Here is a 21973-nt window from a genome sequence, read left to right on the forward strand (position 1 = left end):
GCAAGACGAGAGTCCACCTGCACCAAATCAGTCTCTTCACTTTTGCCTCTCTGTCGTTGTCCCTGTTGGTTTGCACTGGACTTCAGAAAGCCTTGTGTCTTGTAGGCGGAGGTTGGGTTCTTGGCGGACAAGTCACCAGTTTATCACACAGAGAGACGCTCACACTCATACCTACAACCACTTAAGAGCTGCCAGTCTGTAGCATTGCGGGAAGGTGCTTCATAAGCACGTTGATGCAGGTACTGAAAATGGATGGACTGATAGAATATTAACTGCATGCCTGAAGCTTTTTTTTGAAGAGTAGTTTTTAGGCTGATTTCTCAGTTGTTAACCAACAAGCCAAAAATGAATCAACATTTAACATTTTTTTCTCACATTAAAAAAAACAAAACAAAAAAAAACACTGAATAAGAAAAAGAAGCTCAACCCACCGAAATCAACACCTTGAAAATGTGTACATTTTCTCTTTGTCATAACTTAATGACCCGGCATCAGGCCGTGCCTAAGAGACAAAGTTGTGCGCCAACTCCTGATGAAACGATTCCGGACTCCTATCTGACATCTGAGGCTGTGCTGGCGTCACACGGGGCTCCGGGGAGAGTTCAATCTTGACAAAACAGGTTTGTCTGGGCAGAAGATCAACTCTATGCGGCCTGACCTTTACGACTTCGCAAAACATCTCCGAGATGCAGAGCGTCTTCATCCTTGTCTGCGGGCAATTGGTTCGTAGGGGGAACAGATGGTCCTGTCAGCGCTGCTTCCTACTGTAAACAATAGTCTCCACTGTCGTCCCCGGAGAGGAGAGACTCGTCTGAAGGACATATCAATTCTTTGTGAAAGACAAAAGCGGCCTGTAACAACTGAACAGAACCTGCTTAGCAAAGAAAGGAGTTGGAATAAAAACGCCTTTAGTGACGGTATGGGTGAATTTCTGTCAATACCGACAACAAATTAAGATTTTTGAGGTATTGTTTCCTTACATCCGCACCTTGCTGACAGAGAAGGCCCAAGTTTCCTTTTCTGATGTCTCCTGGGGAAATGTCTATAGGGGGGATTCCCACCTGCTGCTGCTGCTGCAGGGGAATAGTCAGTGGGTTGATCAACATCCCACTCCTTCATCAATAACTGCAGACAACATCCTGTAATTGTGAACAAACAAAAGATGGAACTTGAGTCCTTGACTTTTATTTCAACTGCCACAAGTCCTGACGATTGGATAACGATGGATACACTGATGATGGATAAATTATCTTGGGGACCCAAGAGACAGCATGGATCTGCTGTAGCTGCATGTCTATTAAATGTTGCATGGAGAAGGTCCCCGTTTTTCAACGTAGGGAATCCACAAGGGCACAATCGGGTAATGCAAAGTAGCACTCTGGGGCTAAAAGAAGAGGGAGGAGAGAAAATGGATTTTCAAATGCTCTTAGAGTGACAAGAGCATATGAAAAAAATGCCTGGTTTTGATCTCCACATGTCAGATGGGAGTTCCTCTAGACAGGAAATTCAAACTGAATCCTCTTTGATGACATGAATGGCGTGGATGCAGCAATAGAGACCACTGAGGAGGACACACGTATTCTTTGATCTATTAATTAGCCTCCCGTCCTTCCATTTTCTATCACGTCTTTTCCTGCCCTCAGGGTCGCAGGGGTGCTGCAGTCGAAGGCGGGTTTGCACCCTTGACAAGTCATCAGTTCATCGCAGAACCTGCTAATTCATTAAGAGAGTTATTTACTTAAATGAAGCCAGGGAAAGTCAATATGACATCAACGCTGGAAGTCAGAGCTTCAACCCAAATACCAATAATGTGTGAACTATGAAACACAATACAAGATGTTAACCCACTCAGCTATTTAAATGACAGTGTAATATCGCAGCAACCTCAAACATTTGCAGTTTTGTGACGTTCAAAAGTGCCCCACAAGTTCCAGTGGAAGCAAATTCACTTATGAAAATCTCCCTGGTGCGTTGATGTCATCCATCTTTTTCCTTCTTCTTGCTCGCTCCACTTTGGAGAAAATGTGTTTACGCCCACAGTTTTGACAAACATCCGAGCCAGGTGTTTATTGCATCCTCTGAGACGACGACAGCATGGAAACCTTGTTTTTGTCTAGTTCAAAACACGCAGAGGGCTGAAAACAGATCATAACAGCTTTTCGGTGGGTAGCTAGCAAAGCTCACGCAGCTCCCACCAGCGATTAGACCAGCCAGTCTCTTTCAGTCATTAGCAGAAACATCCGGCCTTTGAAACTCTGCCCAGTGATGGTAACTTCTGTCACCTTCTTTTTCATCTCTTTTTATACTCTCTCTCAGTTTTATAGTTTTATCAATGTTATTACTGCTCTTCATCACGTAAAGTGCTTTGAGACACTCCACTGGGAAGCGAGGGTAAAATAAAAACAAACAAACAAACATGAAAATGGTTTTAAAAAATGGGGTCTTTCAAAGTTCAAAATGAGGAAATGCAAAATGGCTCGATCTTCTGTTTTCTGATAGCTTAGTTTATAGAAGTTTTTCAAGATTTTGTTGATGCATCCAGGGAAAAAATATTTTATTTTTCCTTCCTCCTCTTGACCCTAAACTCCCTGGCCCTGAACTCACACACATCTCTCTCCACATCACATCTTTGGAAGGGAGATGCACAGCCTCTCTGCTTCAGTTCTAAGCAACATCTCTTCAAGGGCCTTCCAACAACTATTCAACACATCTTTTTGGAAATGTTATTTGTCAGTGCTGTAGGATAAGGACTCAATTACGTAACGTAGGTGGTGCTTGATGTAGGAGCAAGGGGGATATTTGTGTGTTTAATTTTTCGCACATGATTTAGTTATCAATTATTAAATGGACCATTCACCACATAAGGCCAAGGTACTGATGGCGAAAAATAAAAGGAGTGGAATACTTTTTCATTTTGTCTGTTTTACCTGAGCGGCTGGTGCATCTTGAGAGCTGAGGACAGAGAGAACTACAGATTTTTTTTTTTCTCAAATCTCCAAATGATACTGATGAGTAATCCCTGAAAATGCAGGTGAAACCATAGCGCTCATAGTGTGTATAATAAATGTGGCTGTGTGCGTCATCCATCAGAGGTGAAGGCTGCGCTGAGGTGGGTAACAGCATTTGCATGGTACGCCATTTACATCCGATGATGAATATTCTTTCCGTAAACTTTGCAGCTGTGTGAGCCGCAGGATGTTCAGACCGTGACGCCAGAGAAGAGCTGCTTCTCTGCAATTCCCCTTAGTTTCCTGGACTGAGGATGGGTAGTTTGGAATCAATTAGCGCAGCTCTTCAATGCCTGTTCGAAACCTCCAAATCTTAATCCACGAATACTGAAGACAAAACAAGCCAAGACGGGAAAGACAGTGTTGTGCATATAGTCATCACTGATACTGAAACTGAAATATTACTACAAGAGACTAAAGCAGAGTCAGAGACATCAAAGTATATATTATTTCTGTATTTTGTATAGTGACGACTATAGTGATGGCTGTAATCCAGCCAAACAAAACCTTGCCGTAACTATATAAAAGGGAAGAGTTTGAATGTTGAATCCCGACAGCCATATATTTTTTTTATTTCATAAAGTCGGAAATGCAATTTGCGTTCGGTGTGCCGCTGAGCTGAAGCCGACCGGTTTCAGCAGCGAAGGAAGGCAAAGGTCACCGTCGTAAATCTAGACAGGTGAGGCCAATCACTGCAGTGGATTGTCAAAAACCATCAGCACCTCACTCTCAAATGTTCCTCGCATGTCGTGACAGCAGCCAGTTTGTATCGACCACAGTTCAGAGGGCTGGTTTTGGCAAAATCAGTTTTGTCTTTAAGGCAAAAGCTCAAATATTTATTCTAACAAAGAGGGAAGGGTCACAAGTGACGTTGATGTATCGAATAGGATTTAATATTGAAGCCCCCCCCCCCAAAAAAAAATCTTCTTTTGAAAAAGTCCTTTTTACAATGGAGCTGTGTTTGTTTGCTTTAAGATGGAAGATTCCACACAGCACTTCTGTCAGAAAACTACCTTTCCCCTCCACCCATCAAATAAAATCTCAACGTCTCACGCCTGCCATTTCGACAAGGCAAGAGACTGAAAAATTCGCTCAACGTTCAATGCTCAATGGCCAGACGCCACCTGACGGTGACGGAGAGGCGTCGGAACGTTAGCGGCGGAGGGAAGAGGAAGAGGCGGAGTGAGCTGTCAGATTTGGAAGCGGCGAGCTAATCAGCGGCGCAAAGGCGTTTCCCAGGTTATTGAGAGATGATGGGATTGTCGCCGTGACAGACACACGGCAAACGGCAGAAGATGAAGTCGGAAAGTAAGCGATGCAAAATCCTGCCGCTCCTCGCCGGCGCGCCCGCGCATATATTCTGCGAATATAGTGGCGTGCCGTGATGGAAAATGGGAAAACATGGGAATAAAGAGTGCATGAAAAGTGGGGCCTCTCCGGCTGTTTTGGCACTCCAACTAAAAGACGGCAGGCTCGGGATGTTTTCACCTGCCTGGGTGGAGGTGATGTATCGGTGATGTATCTGTGCCCTCTGTGACATCCCTAAGGGTCGATTTACCATGAACTGACGTTTTTTGGAAGGCACTCACTGAAAGGTGGACTGAGCCAAGCAAGCACAGGGTGAACTCTTTTTTTTTTTCTTTTTTTTTTCATTTACAGATACATATATTCATTGATTTCTGCACGACGTGTAAAGCAAAATCGAAATTCTGCCCCCCTTCTGTGCACATTACGTATAAGGGATGAGGGTCAGGCGACTCTTATTATTCTCCCCAGCAGTCGCAGCAGGGGTGCAACGGGGCGTCTCCCACTGTGTTACACCTTCAAGCCCTAGTCTGGTATTTAGCGGGGTTGGATTGCTGGAGAGCACACACCCTCTGACGCAAAACCACCCCAGTCCCTCGCGCTCTCTTCAGGGTTCATGGTGATGCACGACAGCAAGTGAGCGGTGCACATAGAAAAAAAATTAATAAATAAAGGTCACCAAGAACCGTTTTAGCACTCTGATTGAGGACAGGGCAGCCTAAAGCAGGGGTCACCAACACGGTGCCCGCAGACACCAGGTAGCGCCCCAAAAGATTGCATGAGTCGCCCGCAGACCTATTCAAGAAATGGCATGACTTTATGCAACTGTTGCAATAACTAAAGGCAACTGATTACCCTTATATGACTCAGTACCCCATGAAGTAGCTCTTGGATTCAAAAACGTCGGTGAACCCTGGAGTAAATAAATCCACAACGCACTCTTTTTTTTTATTTTGCGTACAGCTCTGGAGCTGCAGGGTTTAGGACCGTCTCCTTGTTCCCTCTGCGCACTGAATATTGTTGGCATGCAGGCCACAGACACTGCGAGCGCTGAGTCGGCCTTCCTGCTAAGTGGCACGCATCACTTCTGCACCCACACAGACACACTGACACACACCCAGCCTGCCCTGTTAGCTGTCACTCACTCCACGGCTGCAGGGACCTCTGTCAGGCCGCTGTCACAGTTCAGGGGTCGGAGGTCACCACACCGTCCACACACACTCCTGTTTTCATTTGTTTGTTTGTCGGCCTGTGCAGCTTCATTTCCTGGAGTCTGCGTCACTCCGTTCGTCTTTCACTCTACTTTTTTTTTCCCCCTGTCACCCTTTTGCTCGCAGACTTGTCACCTCCGAGCGCGTTGCAGGAACCATAGAAGTGTCTGTGAAAGAGCTACTTTTTTCCCCAGTGAACTCTGTGCAAACTCTGTAAACTTAAATTCATCCACAACATTTGCCAGCCACCAAACTAATTAACTGAACTGACTAATACACTGATTTTTTTTTTTTTTTAACATAACATTTGTTTTAGCAAGAAACAAATGAAACATTGCGGGGCATTTGGGGAAGGATCACTATTTGAGCTGCGTATTTCAGTTTATTGATCATGTGACATTGTAAACTAATAATAGATATAAAATGGGCTACATCTTTAATGTGATTTTCTAGCCCATTCTTTAATTTAAAAAAAATATCTACGATCAAATCAATTATAGTTTCACAAAAAATAAAATCATTTGACTGAACGTGAACCCTGAACAGAATGTAAGGCACATAATAAACCACTATAAGCACAACACTAGCGGTTGGCATTTTATTCAAACAACTTCAATAGTAGTTGTCCTTTGAAACCTTTTCATGTGCAACTGTTTGCAAGTGCAGCATTTTTGTTTCTCAATTGACAAAAAGAGCTGCCTCCGCATATCGTGCCTTCATCTTACTTCCTCCTGTTAGAAGGAACATGGCTCATATAATAATAACAATCTTCAAAAGCTAACCTGCTGAGACAACTTTGCTTTAAGCTTGTTTCTCCACAAAATTAGTTAAGCGTCACACAATTGGAAAAAAAAACCCCGACAAAAGATACCCAAAAAATAAACATGCGTAACATGTACAGCATGTGCATGTGTTGTTAGGCCTCCCAGACCAGTACCTTTGAAATCAGACTTATTTCCAATCACTTGCAGATCAACACAGATGGAAGAATAACAATTTGCAGCTACAAGTTTCACCTTTGCAGCATTAATCCAAATGCACAGGAAGAGGTGCAGTCATGGTCTGCAGAAACATCCTTCACGTTAAAGAGGTTCAACACAACTATGATATATGTATATATATATATATATATATATATATATATACATATATATATATATATATATATATATGTATATACATATATATATATATATATAACTAAACAACTGATTAAACCGACGACAAAACAAATTCTAATTCTTATTATCGTCCTGTCCTCTTCCTCATGACATGAGGTGCAGGGTGCAGACCAGAATACTGACTGATTTGGTTTCCCTCCGCTGAAAGACAAGGATTGAGTTGGATAGGAGTGAGCGAGGACAAAAGGACAAAAGCAGAGACTTATGTTAATCACAGCCTTTGCACCGGTGAAGGGTGTGGCTACACTGGCCGCAATCATTTCTCCTGTTTCACCTGTTTCACGCTTTTTTTGGAGGGACGCCACACTCCCGAGATGATTCTGCAGACTCACAGCACGCACTCTTGTCGCAGCACGTGCTGGTCATTACACAGTGGGAAATTTGACACACACACACACTGTTCTCATGGGCCATTAATTGGTTCCTCTGGGCTTGCCATTACACACGTAGCCTAACAGGGAAGAGAGGAGAGAGATGACAGACCCCGGTCCCTGAGTCTCCACATAGATCACAAGTATCTTAATTGTAGAGGCTGGCGTTTTCTGCATTAGTCCCAAAGTAATACAGTGCAGGGAGAAATTGCCAAGAGACAGTGTGGGAGCCTCGGCTCACAGGTCAATTATCCCCTCCACCTTCACCCTTAAACGGAGTTTTACTGCAGAAATACCTTCTGCGGGGGTTTCAGCTTCTTAACCCTATTACATTCCTTTTCAAAGTGTCCAGTTCAGGGCACAGCCAAAAAGCCCTTGAATCGATCCAATTAAAGTCCAGGTCTGGTTTATGTAGCCTTTGGATTAAAAAAAAAAAAAGTGATGGCCTGAAGAGTTCAATTACAATTTGGCAGTTTTGCAAGCGTGCTGCAAATGCAAAGCAACCAATGTCCCTCAAAGTCACTAATGTCCGAAAACAAGCTAATACATTTTTTTTTTTTTTGGTAATTGTCCTCATTGCGATATATTTAAAGTGATCAACAATAAGAACAACACAACAGCTGGGATCACCACGGGTATTTTACATCATTTAACATCACACTATTAATTCATTGTAATGGAGTATGGAATGGGTCCAGTATAACACAGCTGACGATGGTTTAGAGATTCTCCTACCATTTGCTGGAGTGCAGGGATCACTGCCTCAGCACCGGCCCAAACCTGCTTGAATTATGAGAGATGACAGCTTGTTGAAAGCAAATGATTACATGATTAGATGCTCAAATGAATTTATGCTAATGTTTACCACTGACGGAGCAAGCACTGGCGGATGCTGAGACTGTATACTTGGTGGGGATGAGGCTTGATTCTCCTCTTGGCAGAAGATTATTTCCACTCACTTTGTCAATAATAATCCTATGGAACATGTGCACCATACTTAGCCATAAACCCCAATGATATTTTGCTCATGCAATGCAATAATGTGTTCTTATTAAGCTAGAGCCGACATCCTTGTACAGCAAAGAAAAAAACAAACAAACAACACAAAACTCCTCTGGGTTTTTTTTGTTTGTTTGTTTGTTTTAGTTTCAATTACAGTCCATTCAATGTCAATATGGGAGGCAAACAAATCCATCTCTCCTTGAGTGCAACAAGCAAATTTATGGGAATCTGAATATTTTGGGGGGATTGATATATCTTGGCCAATCTTTTGGAATCGTTTAAAATAGGTTTTAAGAATATTGAACTTTTACAGTGCTTTGGAAGTTAAAGTTGGACAAATCCATCAATTCAAAGCACGCCCAACGATCGAGAGAAAAAAAAAAAAGAATCAAACGGCAGAATATAGAAGATTCAATTTATCATCCGTTTGACGAATTAGGGCTGCGACCCCATGTTTGGCGATCATTCATGGCGCGCAGTATGGCGCGCGACTTGGTGACATCAGCGAAGACGGGGGATTCTGAAAGATGACACCAACGCTGGTGTGACGACAGTGGACGGCGGGTATAAAGGATGAGGCGGAGAGATCACCGGCACATACCTCCAGACTTGGCCTCCACAGGTGACCGAGCGCTCCGAGAGGCTGAGCGAGACCATCCAACAAACCTCACAGGTGCGCAGAGAAAGAGATTGGATACATCCCGAGTAAGTCTGCATGGGGCAATTCCCCTAAATTCCGTATTATTATGTATTCCTTCTTTGTGGGTTATCATATCTGTGATTTTCTTTCTTTTTTTTTTTTTTTTTTAAATGTTGCAAGATAGATTAAGACTTATTCATGTAAATTCTAATAATAATGAGGTAATGATCTACGCGGACTTACACTGAATAACCATTTTGAAAACTGACTCTGAATCCCACCATAATATTGTGTATTCGTCACTAATAACTGTTGGAATTGGGCAAATCTGGGAAATCTGGACGCTGTCCAATTTTTAATGACTCAACTTGTCTTTTTTTTTTTTTCAACACAGGACCATCCGCGTTGCCATGAAGTCGACATGCCTGTTGATCGTGACTTCTCTCGTGGTCTGCAACTTGGCTGTGTGTGGAGCACATCAGGGTCTCGGCGATGAGCACGAGGCGGACGGATTGACCGTCGACGACATCATCCTACGGAGAGCAGAGGGTCTGCTGCTGCGCTCCATGCTGAAGAAGATGCAGAAGAATGAGGACAGCAGAGCCGGTGCGTGAAAACAGTTTTTGTTCTGAGTGGGCGCCACCGTCAAGCCAAGACATTGGAAATGAGTGGTGTTTAAAAAAATAATAATAAAAATAAATGAATGAATAGTAATAAGAATAATTTCCGATTGAAAACTTTAATGACAAATGGTGACAACGTGTCTGTGGGATATTTTCGTTCAAATAGATTAGTTTATGTTTGGAAATGTTGAGTTATGACAGCCCCAAAAATATAATAGTAATGTTGGTATTAAATGGCAAAGATATCGCTTCCAATTGGACACGGTGACTGCGCTACATTTTGCGCGCATTTTACGCACTGCACAGACGACGAAGAGAATGCGTGTTTCGATTAAAGCAATACTAAAAGCAAATTTTACGTCCTTGAAATACATTAAAGTGTTTTTTATTTGACTCCCTCATTTATTCATTAATCGATTTTTTTATATTATTATTTTTTTATTTTTTTAAACAGAGGAATCCAAAATGGAGTGGATGACAAAACGGCAGCATCCCGGGAAGAGACTGAGCGACGGGGATAATCATCCAGGCAGGAGAGACGAAAGAAGGGATGAGAAGTACTTGGTGAAAGATCACCCGGCACACAGTGAAGAAGACATGCTCTCATTCATGGTGCTGCCCAAGAGGCAGCACCCGGGGAAGCGCACCGTGATGGAACTGGTTTCTGAGAACCCCGCGCTCGTCCTGAGTCGACTTTCGAAGCGGCAGCACCCGGGCAAGCGGTACCTGGGGCTGCAGAGCAAACGACAGCATCCAGGTAAAAGGTACGTCGGGGAGGGGGAGGAGGAGGAGGAGGAGGAGGAGGAGGAGGACGGCGACCGGGACTGGGACGCGGACACGGCTGGAGAAGAGGACTACACTGGGTTCGAGAAGCGTCAGCATCCCGGGAAACGCTTTTGGGATAACTCCAATCCGGAACTGGACACAAACATTCCGTGTGACGGATTGGACCCTGTGAATTGCAGCAAAACCAATCTGTTGCTCGACTTTTTAGAGAGCATCAACAAGAGCCATGTCGAGGAGAAGAGGCAACACCCGGGTAAAAGGTCCGTGTCTGAGGAGGATTTGATTTAAGCACAGTAGAGTGAGGGGGGAAAAAAAACAATATAAACATATATAAATATATATCGTGTAATAAGCTGCTGTATTGTGACATGTATAGATGATGATGCTATAATGAATTATTAAAAATGGATAGAAAAAATAATTTTATCATTTGATCTTTTGTGCTTTGCTTTCCTCCCCCTTTGGCCGCCTGTTTTTGTGTGTGCGTTTCTTTGGAGAGCTTGTGCGTAATCGAGCTCCAAAACGAGCGTCTCGTTGTTAAATTGCGGTTTCATGTGTAGTACACGTTTAATGTTTAGCTGGACAGTAAATTGATAAATGTAACTATTTGGGATCGTTATGCTAAAATAAATAAATAAATAATAATAATAATAATAATAATAATAATAATAATAATAATAATAATAATAATAATAATAATAATAATAAATAAAGCATTGGCTAACTCTACTGACTTTGGTGACGTTGCCTCTGTGAGGCAGCCTATACGTTTGTCAGTGCAGCGCTCTCCAAAAAATATCAATTAAAGTACATTATGGTTATACATCGAAAGTCCTTTCCACCGAGTTGTTTCGTTTTTGTTGATTTTCTATTAATGTAAAGTACAGTTGTGGCCATGGATTATTTTTCTACAAATTATTGCATGGATTCAGTTCTCTTCAAATGTCAATTAAAAGCTGCCTTTGCCTTAAAGAAACCCTCTTATGTTTGGTATTTTCATTGCCATCAGTCAACGTGTATGCAGGGTTTGGTAAGGTTATGTTATTGGTCCGCTAAACTTAACTCATTAATTAAACTTTATAACCTAAAGGTCAAGGTTTTTACCTAATCTAGAATGATAAATGAAATCCTATAGCATCAATGACAGTGGTTCAGGTTCCGTCTTTAATTGGGTTTATTCCATTAGAACTCGAGTAGCAGCTGTCTCAGCCGCTGATCAATATGCAAATTATTCATCAGAGATTGAGACATAGTGGTGGAGATATTCCACTGCAAGACGCAGTCAGCTCAGGTTCCAGTGGACTTTGAAACTATTAGGCAGTAGAAAATGCACATTATGACACATTGGAAATAAACAATTTTTTTCTGCCTTGGATTAAATTGCACCTGCTACCAATCAAGGACAGATAGCAGTATTGAGTACAGTATTGTAAATTCTTGCTTAGTGGAGATAATCCAATATGTCTCTGGGTCACACAACACAATTAAGGCTAAATTATGATAACAGATAAGAGATATATCACTGGTGCACGATAAAGACTGTACTTATTATTTAACAGCGCCTATAAAGCTGACAGACACCACCAAATAATAACATGAATTGTTAATTCTAAACCAGATGATAATCTATCAATCCATTATAGTTTATTTTTAGCCAGGATTACAGTGACGGAGAGTACAAAATCTGCTTTTAGGTCATTTTCATCAATGTGATTGTTGTAATATGGTTGTCAGGTTGAAACAAAATAGGTCATTAAATGGGGTTATTTATTTATTTATTTTTTTAAATAGATTTTCTGAATCATTGGAAACAAATCGTTATTCCATTTTCAATTATACAAACCTTCCTTTCGGATACGATTGTTGGACAATTCCCAGGACGCGCGGTTGTCGTGTGGTTTGTCCTTCGTCAGTTCCCTTATGGACTGTACGCTAATCACATGACCAGCAGGGCTGTTCCTTCTGCAGCTGGTGTTGTTGAGCTGTCACTGCCTGGTAAGCCACGCATTTTTGGACGTTTGAATTCGTTTAAATGAGAACTCAATTATATACTATATGTATGTGATGTTATTTTAGTCATTTTTAATGCAGTGTGGTGGAAATGACGTCGGCGCCACTAAGCGCGAAGCGCTGCTAGCATGCTTAAGCTAACGTCGCATGTCCGTTCAGTGAGTTGCTATCAACGACAACACCCAACAGTCACTTTAGACATGTAACTCGAGTCGTTGACCATACTCGCGTGTTTATTCAAAGTACAAGGGGAGCGCTCGCTTTCGAAAACGAAGGAACATGTGTAGAGTTCAGTGATTTGCGCGCGTTGGCGTGACCCTATCTGACGATCTGCTCAGAAAAAATACCGAGCGTCTGGAACGTAGTCAGTTCTCGTTGTATGAAATCCTCAAAGAATGAAGTTGTCATCGCAGCACTCAGCGATGTCACCGCTGTGCGAAAGTTCGGAGCTGGTTGTTTCAGTGTTCACCTGACTGCTGCAGTTTATGACGTGTCCGTAAGTGAGACAGTAAATCGTAACCCGGCTGTTCCTCACATTTAGCGACTCCTCTACTTTCCTAAGTAAAAGTCACGGACAGGCAGATACCGGGCGCCAGTATCTGCCTGTACGTGGAACGGCTTCACAGTGGGCGAGAAAGAGACGAGCCGCTCATCATCTCGAGAATGAACTGAGACACCCTGTAATTTACTGCCCCAACTGCTGGAAACTTCTAATCATGTTCCTCCACTTGAGTTGGATAAGCCTCTCTCTCATCTGCGCATCTGCACATTTTTTTTGACAACTCATGGGCCAACAGCATGACCGGCTTGTTTTTTTACAAGCTAGAGTGTCCTGCTCTTCCGTCTCTTTCTCGTCTTTATCTCCTCCTTTGTGAGGGTGAAGGATTAGAGGCAGAATATATATATATATATATATATATATATATATATATATATATATATATATATATATATATATATATATATATATATATATATAATTTTTTTTTTTTTTGCATCACTGCCATTTTGTGTCTACGCTACTTGAGAATGCATTTCTTCTTTTCAGCCGGTTCTCCCCTTATCTATTTTCCAACTAACAGTCACTTGGAAACAGAGAGAGGCTCTTACAAGAAAGTCCCCGACTGCATGTTGTCGAACTGTGCATTTGTACTTTATTTTTTACCCATGACAATATTCAGGACTGATGGCTTACAGACAGATTGTTCTTGCACGTCTTTGATTGCTGTTTGCTGAATGGAACCACCACCGCAGTGGTCTGCAAAGTAGTGACTCTATTCATTGCACTGACATTGCATTACTCACAGTGGTTCGTTGTTCTGATTGATTATTTTTTCTCTCTCAATGTTTCTTTTGTTGTTTTTTTCAGTTTTCTCCCCCTGGCACAATGGAACTATTATGGGGTGGATTTTACACTCCTTGACATGTGAACCAAGGCATCCCCTGCACTTCACCTGTGACAGCACTGCCAGCTGGTGTCATGGCCTCCAGTTACCCACCCCCCTTTGAGGGTGCAGGTGAAGTGAAGGAGGGCTTCCTTTGCCCGCTGTGCCTGAAGGACCTGCAGTCGTTCTACCAACTCCAAGAACACTACGAGGAGGAGCACTCTGGGGATGACGGCCATGTAAAGGGGCAGATTAAAAGTAAGTTCTAGCAACGTGGCAGCACTGCCATTTAAGATTTGGACAAATCTGTTTTTAAAAGCAGAGTCTGGTTTTCATAAGAGGAAAGCATCCCCGACTTGTAGGGTGACTAAAAGGAATGTTCTTGAGGATCATGCAGGAAAATGTCATTTACTTTTGCCTGGAAAGACTATCTACATTATTAGGTGTAATAAGATGTATCATTTCTGCGATTTTCCAAAGTCTGCGTAGTTTTCTTCAGAAGTGTTCTTCCTGCCTTTGTGAAACAGGTCTGGTTCAGAAGGCAAAGAAAGCCAAAGACAAACTGTTAAAAAGGGATGGAGACGACCGACCTGATACAGGCAGTTATGAGTCCTTCTACTACGGCGGAGTCGACCCCTACATGTGGGAGCCCCAGGAACTAGGTGGGACAGAAAATGATGGGCTATCATGACTCTTCTCTTCTCAGGCTACTGCTTTCACTTTAACACTGACTACCCTCTCTGTTTTCTTCTGAAGGAGCGACCAGAAGTCACCTGGACTTGTTTAAGAAGCACCGGGCGGCCAGGATAGATCACTATGTCATCGAGGTCAACAAGCTCATGATTAGGCTGGAAAAGGTGCGCCTCTCGCAGCCAACACGGCAACTCTAATATTTGCTGCCTTTGTTGAAACAAAACATTAATTATCATCAACGGCGGTGAATCATTGACCATGTCATCGTCGTATTGTTTCAGTTGACCTCGTTTGATCGCGCCAACTCTGATGCTGCCAAAATCAGAGGTACGTAATGTAAATGAAACTAAATTATTCTGTAATTACGTGTGTGCATATTGTTGATGTTGTTGTGAAATTAATGAGCATTCAATTCATTTTTTTTAAAATTTTTTTTTTTTACTTACAGCTGTTGAGAAGTCAGTGGTGTCATGGGTAAATGACTCCGATGTCCCGTTTTGTCCCGATTGTGGAAACAAGTTCAACATCCGGAACAGGCGGCACCACTGTCGTCTCTGTGGCTCCATCATGTGTAGGAAGTGCATGGATTTTGTCCCGTTGCCTTTGGCTCGTACGTATGACCTTTAAAACTCTTCGTATACATATTAGGTCAAAGGTTGTTTGTTTTTTTTTAAATTATCATTACACACACATGCTAGTGTTATTATTATGATTATGATTACGATGGCCCTGCGGTGCGTTCACAGAGAAGCTCATCAGCGGGACTCGAGAGGCCCTGTGTGTGGCCGGAAGCCCCGGTCACTCCCAGTCGCCCCCAGCAGGAGGCAGCAGCAGCGGGATGGGCTCCAGGCGGGGCAGCATCAGTAGCCTGAGCAGCGTCACTTCCATGCTGGAGGAGAAGGACGACGAGAAGATCCGCTGCTGTCACCACTGCATGGACACACTGCTGAAGAGGCAGCAGAAGTTGGAAGAGAAGGACCACGTGCCGGATGTAGTTAAACTGTATGAGGTAAAAGGAACTCCCGCTGTCTCCGCTCCTTTTTTTTGTTTTTTTTGTTTTTTTTGTTTCCATGTCTCGGAGTGTTTACGCTGGCACATCCTTCCCGTCATTCATTCCAATTTGTCTTTTGGGGTTTCCTGTGGTGCTCTCGGCCAAACCTTGCCTTCCTGACTGTCAGAGGTTGAGGATGTGCATGGAGAAGGTGGACGAAAAGGCCCCAGATTACATCAGAATGGCCGAGTCCCTCAAGTAAGAGCCCCCTAAAGCAAATCTTCAACTGCAGCTTTCCTTCAGAGGGATTCACCATTGGCTGTCTTGCGTTCGCAGCGCCGGAGAAACCACATACAATCTGGACACTGCCGGTGGACTCAGACTGGAGGTGCAGAAGTATTACGAACTCATCGACGCCCTGAGGTATGGTGTCCCGAGCTAGAGGTCATTCGAGCAGAAGTCGCGACCAACGCCGGTCTTGCAAAGAAAAGATCGGATGAATTTGTGCATATTCCCCCCCGCCAGTAAGAAGATTCTAACACTGGGGGCGAAAGGCGATCCGCCTCCGCATCCGAAGGCCCTCCAGTTGCAGAAGATGATCCGCTACTCGGCCACACTTTTTGTCCAGGTGAGAGAAAAAGAACGTCACAGATATTACAAGTACTTTTTCCTCCCCTATGTGTTCAATTGGTGGTTGGCAATGTGATACGGCTGGATTTGAGAGATGTCTTTGTAATAACTTCCTGAAAGTGGAGCCAGAGAGTGAGACTTCACATTCTCATAAACGACTAGCGACTGCACACAGGCAGTGGTTTATTTTAGGACATTGATGGAACAGATTGGTCCTCGTCTACAAGTCAAGTAAGCAGACAGATCAGCCACTAACTGGCCCAACTGATTATTTGATCGTAAGCCAATTTCTACTCGGCCATCATTAGTGGACGTAGTATATTCATTGTTCAGTGTAAAGACAGTCACAGAGGCCTTTGGCTTTATTCCGATCCACTCCCTCTTTTAGGAGAAGCTCCTGGGTCTCATGTCTTTACCCACCAAGGAGAAATATGAAGACCTGAAAGAAAAAAGGAAACAGGAACAAGAGAAGAGACTGGAACAAGAGCGACTGGTAAGATTTTGCGACCCCGGCCGCGCCTCAGATTTTCCGCACGCGTCGAACGTTCAGAACATTTCCACCCTCCTGCCCAACAGGCAGCGCAGGAAACTCTGAAGCGAAGGCAAGAGTCGGAGAGGAGACGCCCCCCCGCCAGTGCCAACGGAGAGCTGCCGCAGGCGCGCAGGGCTCCGCGGATGACCAAAGCCGGCGGCTGGTTGCCCTCGGCGGACTCGGGCGGCGCGCGCGGCGAGCTGGACGACCCGCTCCTGCAGCAGATCGAAAACATCCAGTCGTTCCTGCGGCAGGCGCGCCAGGCCAAGAGGACGGACGAGGTGGACATGCTGGAGGAGAACCTGCGGCAGCTGCAGGACGAGTACGACCAGCAGCAGACCAAAATGGCCATCGCGCTCTCCCAGAGGCTGGCGCAGGAGGAGAGCTTACAGCAGGGGGAGCTCCAGCGTCTGGAGGCCCGCGAGAGGGAATACCGGGGAGCGGCGGCGGCGGGCTCCGTCCCGACCTCGGCCAGCTGGGAAAGGTGTCTGGACATCTGTCCAGCAGGGGGCGTGCAGCGGGAGGAAGACACCGAGGCGGAGGCCGTGACCCCCACAGCTGAGAGAGCGCACCCCACGCTCGCCAGCCAGGACGAGTCGCCGCCCCGGCTGAGGAGCTTAGGGGGGCACGTGACTCCGCCGGGTGGCGACGGAGAGAACAGCGGCTCCCTCAACCCCTTCGACGACGAGGACGGGGACGATGGCGACGCCACTCCGGTCGAGGAGGATCCGTCCAACCCCTTCTTTGAGGACATTCAGAGAGAGCACAAGCAGCTGAGCAACGGGAAGAAGGAATACAACCCGTTCGAGGAGGAGGACGCGGAGGAGCAGGTGGAGGCCGAGGGCAAAGAGGTGGAGACTGTACCCGGAAATCCATTCGACGAGGACGGGGACGACAACTACTCCGACGCGGCCAACCCGTACTCGGCGGGTGGAGACGCCGGCGGGGCCTCGGCCGGCGCCTCCACCAACCCCTTCGACGGGGACGACGACGAGGTTTTGCCCGACGTGGACATGATAGAGGAGGAACTACTGCTGCAGCAGATCGACAACATCAGGGCCTACATCTTCGACGCCAAGCTGAGCGGCCGTCTGGACGAGGTGGAGCTGCTGTCGCAGAACCTCAGAGAACTACAGCGCACCCTGCAGGAACAGAAGACAAATAAACACTGAAGAAAATGTCTCTTCGACAACCGCACCGAAGTCATCCGCCACTTAACTGAATCCTCTTTGCTGACAAACTACATATAATGACGAATCACTAATCCAAGTTTAGCTAAGGTCCGCTGATGTAGCACAAGTCGAGGTTCCAAAATTAGTTGCCCAGACTGGACAGGACTCAATTCATTTTCACACACCATCTTAAAACCACTTGTACAGATTCACACAGAGAGCTTGTGCATATCCCAGCATGCAGCATTTTTTTTTTTTTTTTTTTTTTAGCACTGAAAGTCAATTGTATTTGCACAGGTTGGATGGCTGCTGTTGATAAGAAGCAGGTCGGTGGAAAACGCAAACAAAAGAAGATTAAAGACTACGAATCCAAAATGATTTGGAGAGGCGGGAGGGGGGGAGGAGAGTCGCATCGTGGAACTCGTGAGAGTCGACGTGCAAATCGATTCTCTGGCAGCAGTGTAATAAAGGGTGAACAAATGCGAGTCACAAAGAAGCAGATGCATGTTTTTTAGGGCTGGCCTTGAATAACCCATTGTTTAGTCTCTAGACTGCCAAATCTAAAAAGAAAATTGAACGCAGCACTTGTTTTGCCGGACACGTTATGTACTTGTCTCTCTAAATCGGCAGAGCGGCTGTAGATTAAGTGACTGAGTGTAATATAATCCCATCGATACATTACCAGCAATTCAACTTGATGCACAGGCACTGTCGAGGTGGTTGAATAAAGTAGATTTAAACCTTCATTTAATTCTTATCTGCACAACTTCCTCGGATTTGTCTTTGTACATTTTTTATCCTCCGAGACTTTACTCTCAAAGTCGAGAAAAAAAGAAAAGAAAAAAGAAACAGACCTAAAGCGTCGTACTGTACATATGTACTAAATCCAATGGAGGCCCTCTGGTTCTTATGATGGGTCGTTGTGAAACAGTGAACATTTTGTGACATGCTTGGTGACAGAGCCGAGGCGCACAATACTGATCTAATAGGGCAAACTCAATAGTCACCTGAAACAAATACAATTAAGATTTTCATTGCCTTGATTTTGTAGCCAAATATGAAAGTCTAATGCCAAGATTAAACTTCAAATTAAGTCACATTGCTTGCAAATTTTTGCAGTCAATATTAAATGTTCCTTAAGGCAAGTCTCCTACGTGACTTTTTTTTTTTTTTTTTTTTTCCTTTTGAAAAACCCTTTATCTGTATGTTATACGGGACCGCACTTGTTGACGCAATTGGTGTTTGTTCTCACTCATCTAACTTGTGATCGATTGAATTGAAATGAACGCGGCACTGTCTGCACAGTTTAACTACAGTACAGTGTTTTGAGCCCCTTTTATTTGTCACGTTGGCATCAGTTCATTTGAGACCTCCCTACTTTCCCAAGCATTCCTCAATGCTTCCGCAAAGAAAGCTCTCCTTTCTTTCCAAACTGCAACCTTAATAATGACAGTGACACTACTGACACAACTGAGCACTTGAGATGCATGAATCGTGCGTTTCCACGAACTCTCTCACTGGTCTTGCGGCAGAGCGGACGATCAGACCCATCTCGCCGCTCCCGTGATGTAATCTTCAAACTCGGCTCTGCTGTTCAAATACATCGGGCACGTCATCAGACTGGTTTCCGACAGCCGGCGGTCGTCCTTCCGCATCTCAGAACGCAGTGAATTCTATTTACCGTTGTACGCTGTAAACAACATTGTGCACGGCCGTTTATCCGTGTTGGCGAAGACCGGCCGGAAAGTCTTGGTCAAAGCAGCGTTTTTTTTTTAGACTTGAGCTCGTGTTGTTCTACCATTAACACTATGTCCAAGCCAGCAAGTATTATCACATCAACGCTGCTAAATCATTTCCATAGTTATTTCTTGTCTGTGAGAATATGCACATTGCAGGTCATGAGCTGTGTTATGTGCAGTCTTGATCTGGCATTCATTTTCTGAGGAGGAAACTTTACACTGTAAATGCTTTTGTGACAGTGCAAATAATTTGGGCTGTTTCTGTGAGGCCACTTCAGGATCTAGAAGCAGCACGGCACTTAAAAACAGAGGAAAATGTAAATGTTTTGGTCTCACAGTTATCCATTTATTAAGTTTAGAAAACCTTCCATCTCTGCTCCATTAAAAATCTGTCTTTACAATTTTTTTTGTTGTCCTGGCTTTCTTTGACCCTCCAACTTCGACCTCTGATAAACTTTCTTTAGGATCTCTGTGTTCCTACCAACTGGCTTTAATTAATGACTTGTTTCCAAGACTCTATGAGCTCTCACTGGGATGTTTACAATGCAGTGTTGACAAAACTACATGTAAAACCATTTATTATATACAAGTCCCATCAGGGACATTTAAATAAGGACATGACAGGCCTTACTGCAGGTGAAGTCTGGACACAGCACTGTGGGACCCACACAGTTACATACAAAATATGCAATGCAGTGGGCATTTTTTCACATTTTCCACTGCAGCGCTTTCATTTTACAGTCTTTCGTCCCTCTCCGTCTTCCTCAGTCCTGCGACGCTGCCATCCGAGTGCGATATTTGCCCGTCATCTCTTTGGGCAGCGGCGTGGTGCCAGGACACGGCACCTGGCCCTCCACCTCGCAGATGCACTCCCTTAGACAGTACTTCTTTGGCCCAAAGTTGGCAGGGTTGGAAGCCTGCTTCTTGGCCTCTGCCTCGCCTTTTAATACGTCTCTGAAAACGGAACAAAGAGGGATTTGAAGGAGTTTTTGCCACTTTGAAAGGCGTGCGACTTGAAACTGGGTCACCAGTGCAATGAAAATGCATTCATTCATCCAATTTGGGATTATTAAAGTACATCGATCTATCTATCTATGCCAGTGGATAACTAAGCAAGTGCAAACAAAAAAAAAACACACACACCACAGTTTACTCCAGTTTGACGCAACTTGGGTCTGCATTCTCACCAAAAAGTCTCGGCTTATATCTCAGCCTGCCTCCTGCTGTTTCCTCCTCACTCCAGCCAAAGACTTAAAAAAAAAAATCACCTTGCGCCTCAGCTGGGAAATTGCCTTCAGCCGCATTCAAATGTAACTGAAATAACCACTTTTACGACAACATGGCAATTTTCTTTTTAACCGACTGTATATACGTGAGATGGTTCGATATCCATATTGTTTACAGCCCCCTAAAAACTTTATTAGACTGGCCACATGGGCAGGCTGAGCAAACAGCTGGCCTGGGGGTGATGTCACCAATCTGTATCTTTCTGTGACATCACAAAGGGCTATTAAAAAAAACGTAGGCCAGTGTGTTTTAATATCCTGTAGCAGTAACCAGGAGAGTAAACTATGACTTTTGTAATTTAAAGTTCATGTTGACTAAAACATTCATTCTCTCTCATACCGATACTTCAAATATATATAATTGCTCTGACTTAAACTGAAACATAGCAGCAAATTGACCTTTTGGTCTAACAAATAAATCAAATGTTTTAAGAGCTATTGTGAACAGTGCAGACTGATATACGATATACAATAAATACAGTCACGGTTATGTAGAGCCTCTGGGTATGAGTTTCATGCAATACACATCATAAGAATGTTGTATGTCTTACTCTGATTTCCCCAAGATCTTCTTTACGTGCTGTGAAATCTGTTTGTGGTCTTTTCCTTCCACGTCCACCAGAACCCGCTCCCCGTCATCTGTATAAAGGGAGAGGTCAGACCCAGACTCAATGACCAATAGAATAGCAGAGGTGATCATAAGTTAGGGGCTGTGAATTGGCTACACACCGAGGTAGAATTTTAAAAACGATGACGGTGTCATGTTTTTGAACATCATTACTTGGACCCATGGATTCTTGTACTGAATCTGCGGAATGTTGAAGAAAACAAACTTTCTGCAAAACACACAGTGAAAAGAATTTCAGACATGAGGCAAGAGGTGTGTTTGTGCATCCAACATTGACTATCAACATTGCATTGGGAGCGAATGCCACTTTGCGTTCACCCCAATAACCAAGTTGCAAATGCTAATGTTACGATTAAAAGCATTTCACCATGATAGCGCAGACACAGAGTAGCAATGATAACCTGGAAACAATTAACGCAACACATGCTTCGTGTTTAATTATGAAATATATTCTGGCTAGCTGTCGTTAGCTCTGACCTTGCTCCTTCGCTCAGCTCTCCATGTGTGTTGTAATTAACCGTCATTATCTTCACTCTGTTTTTGAAAATGATGTCGCCCTTCTGCAGATATTCCAGAGTCCTCCTAATCGGATATCTTCCTTTCATAGGCATTTTGAAGTTCTGTTTTTGAATAGTACTTTTCAGATTGTAATTATGATGTAGCTACCAAGCTAACCTACGCTCACTGGCATAAGCGATGGGGCGACGTGGTTTAATGACGTCAGAAATAGACGTCACAAACAAGCGACAAATAAATTCCAAAGCCGTCTTTACCTTTATT

The 21973-nt window shown here is 44.0% G+C and overlaps 3 protein-coding genes across 3 annotated transcripts; 2 read left to right on the forward strand and 1 right to left on the reverse strand.

Moving 5' to 3' along the window:
- Positions 1-8659: 8659 nt before the first annotated feature.
- On the forward strand, positions 8660-10755 carry trh (thyrotropin-releasing hormone). Its single transcript, XM_076026055.1, has 3 exons — positions 8660-8783; positions 9113-9324; positions 9796-10755. The coding sequence occupies exons 2-3, from the start codon at positions 9129-9131 to the stop codon at positions 10413-10415; spliced, it is 816 nt and encodes a 271-aa protein (XP_075882170.1). The 5' UTR covers positions 8660-8783; positions 9113-9128; the 3' UTR covers positions 10416-10755.
- A 1254-nt stretch (positions 10756-12009) lies between these two features.
- On the forward strand, positions 12010-19680 carry rbsn (rabenosyn, RAB effector). Its single transcript, XM_076027018.1, has 12 exons — positions 12010-12122; positions 13507-13780; positions 14050-14184; positions 14279-14379; positions 14497-14542; positions 14664-14825; positions 14962-15224; positions 15394-15464; positions 15543-15629; positions 15732-15834; positions 16225-16329; positions 16413-19680. Exons 2-12 carry the CDS (start codon positions 13618-13620, stop codon positions 17538-17540), a joined length of 2364 nt encoding a protein of 787 aa, XP_075883133.1. The 5' UTR covers positions 12010-12122; positions 13507-13617; the 3' UTR covers positions 17541-19680.
- Positions 19602-21914, reverse strand: mrps25 (mitochondrial ribosomal protein S25). The gene is made up of 4 exons (XM_076027023.1): positions 21671-21914; positions 21295-21401; positions 21117-21204; positions 19602-20233 (listed from the first exon to the last, which is right to left on the reverse strand). The coding sequence occupies exons 1-4, from the start codon at positions 21802-21804 to the stop codon at positions 20044-20046; spliced, it is 519 nt and encodes a 172-aa protein (XP_075883138.1). The 5' UTR covers positions 21805-21914; the 3' UTR covers positions 19602-20043.
- Positions 21915-21973: the final 59 nt, after the last annotated feature.

This window comes from Nelusetta ayraudi, unplaced genomic scaffold (genome assembly GCF_046127955.1).
Source record: "Nelusetta ayraudi isolate G7.1 ecotype Tasmania unplaced genomic scaffold, CSIRO-AGI_Nayr_v1 ptg000019l, whole genome shotgun sequence".
Lineage (NCBI taxonomy): Eukaryota > Metazoa > Chordata > Actinopteri > Tetraodontiformes > Monacanthidae > Nelusetta > Nelusetta ayraudi.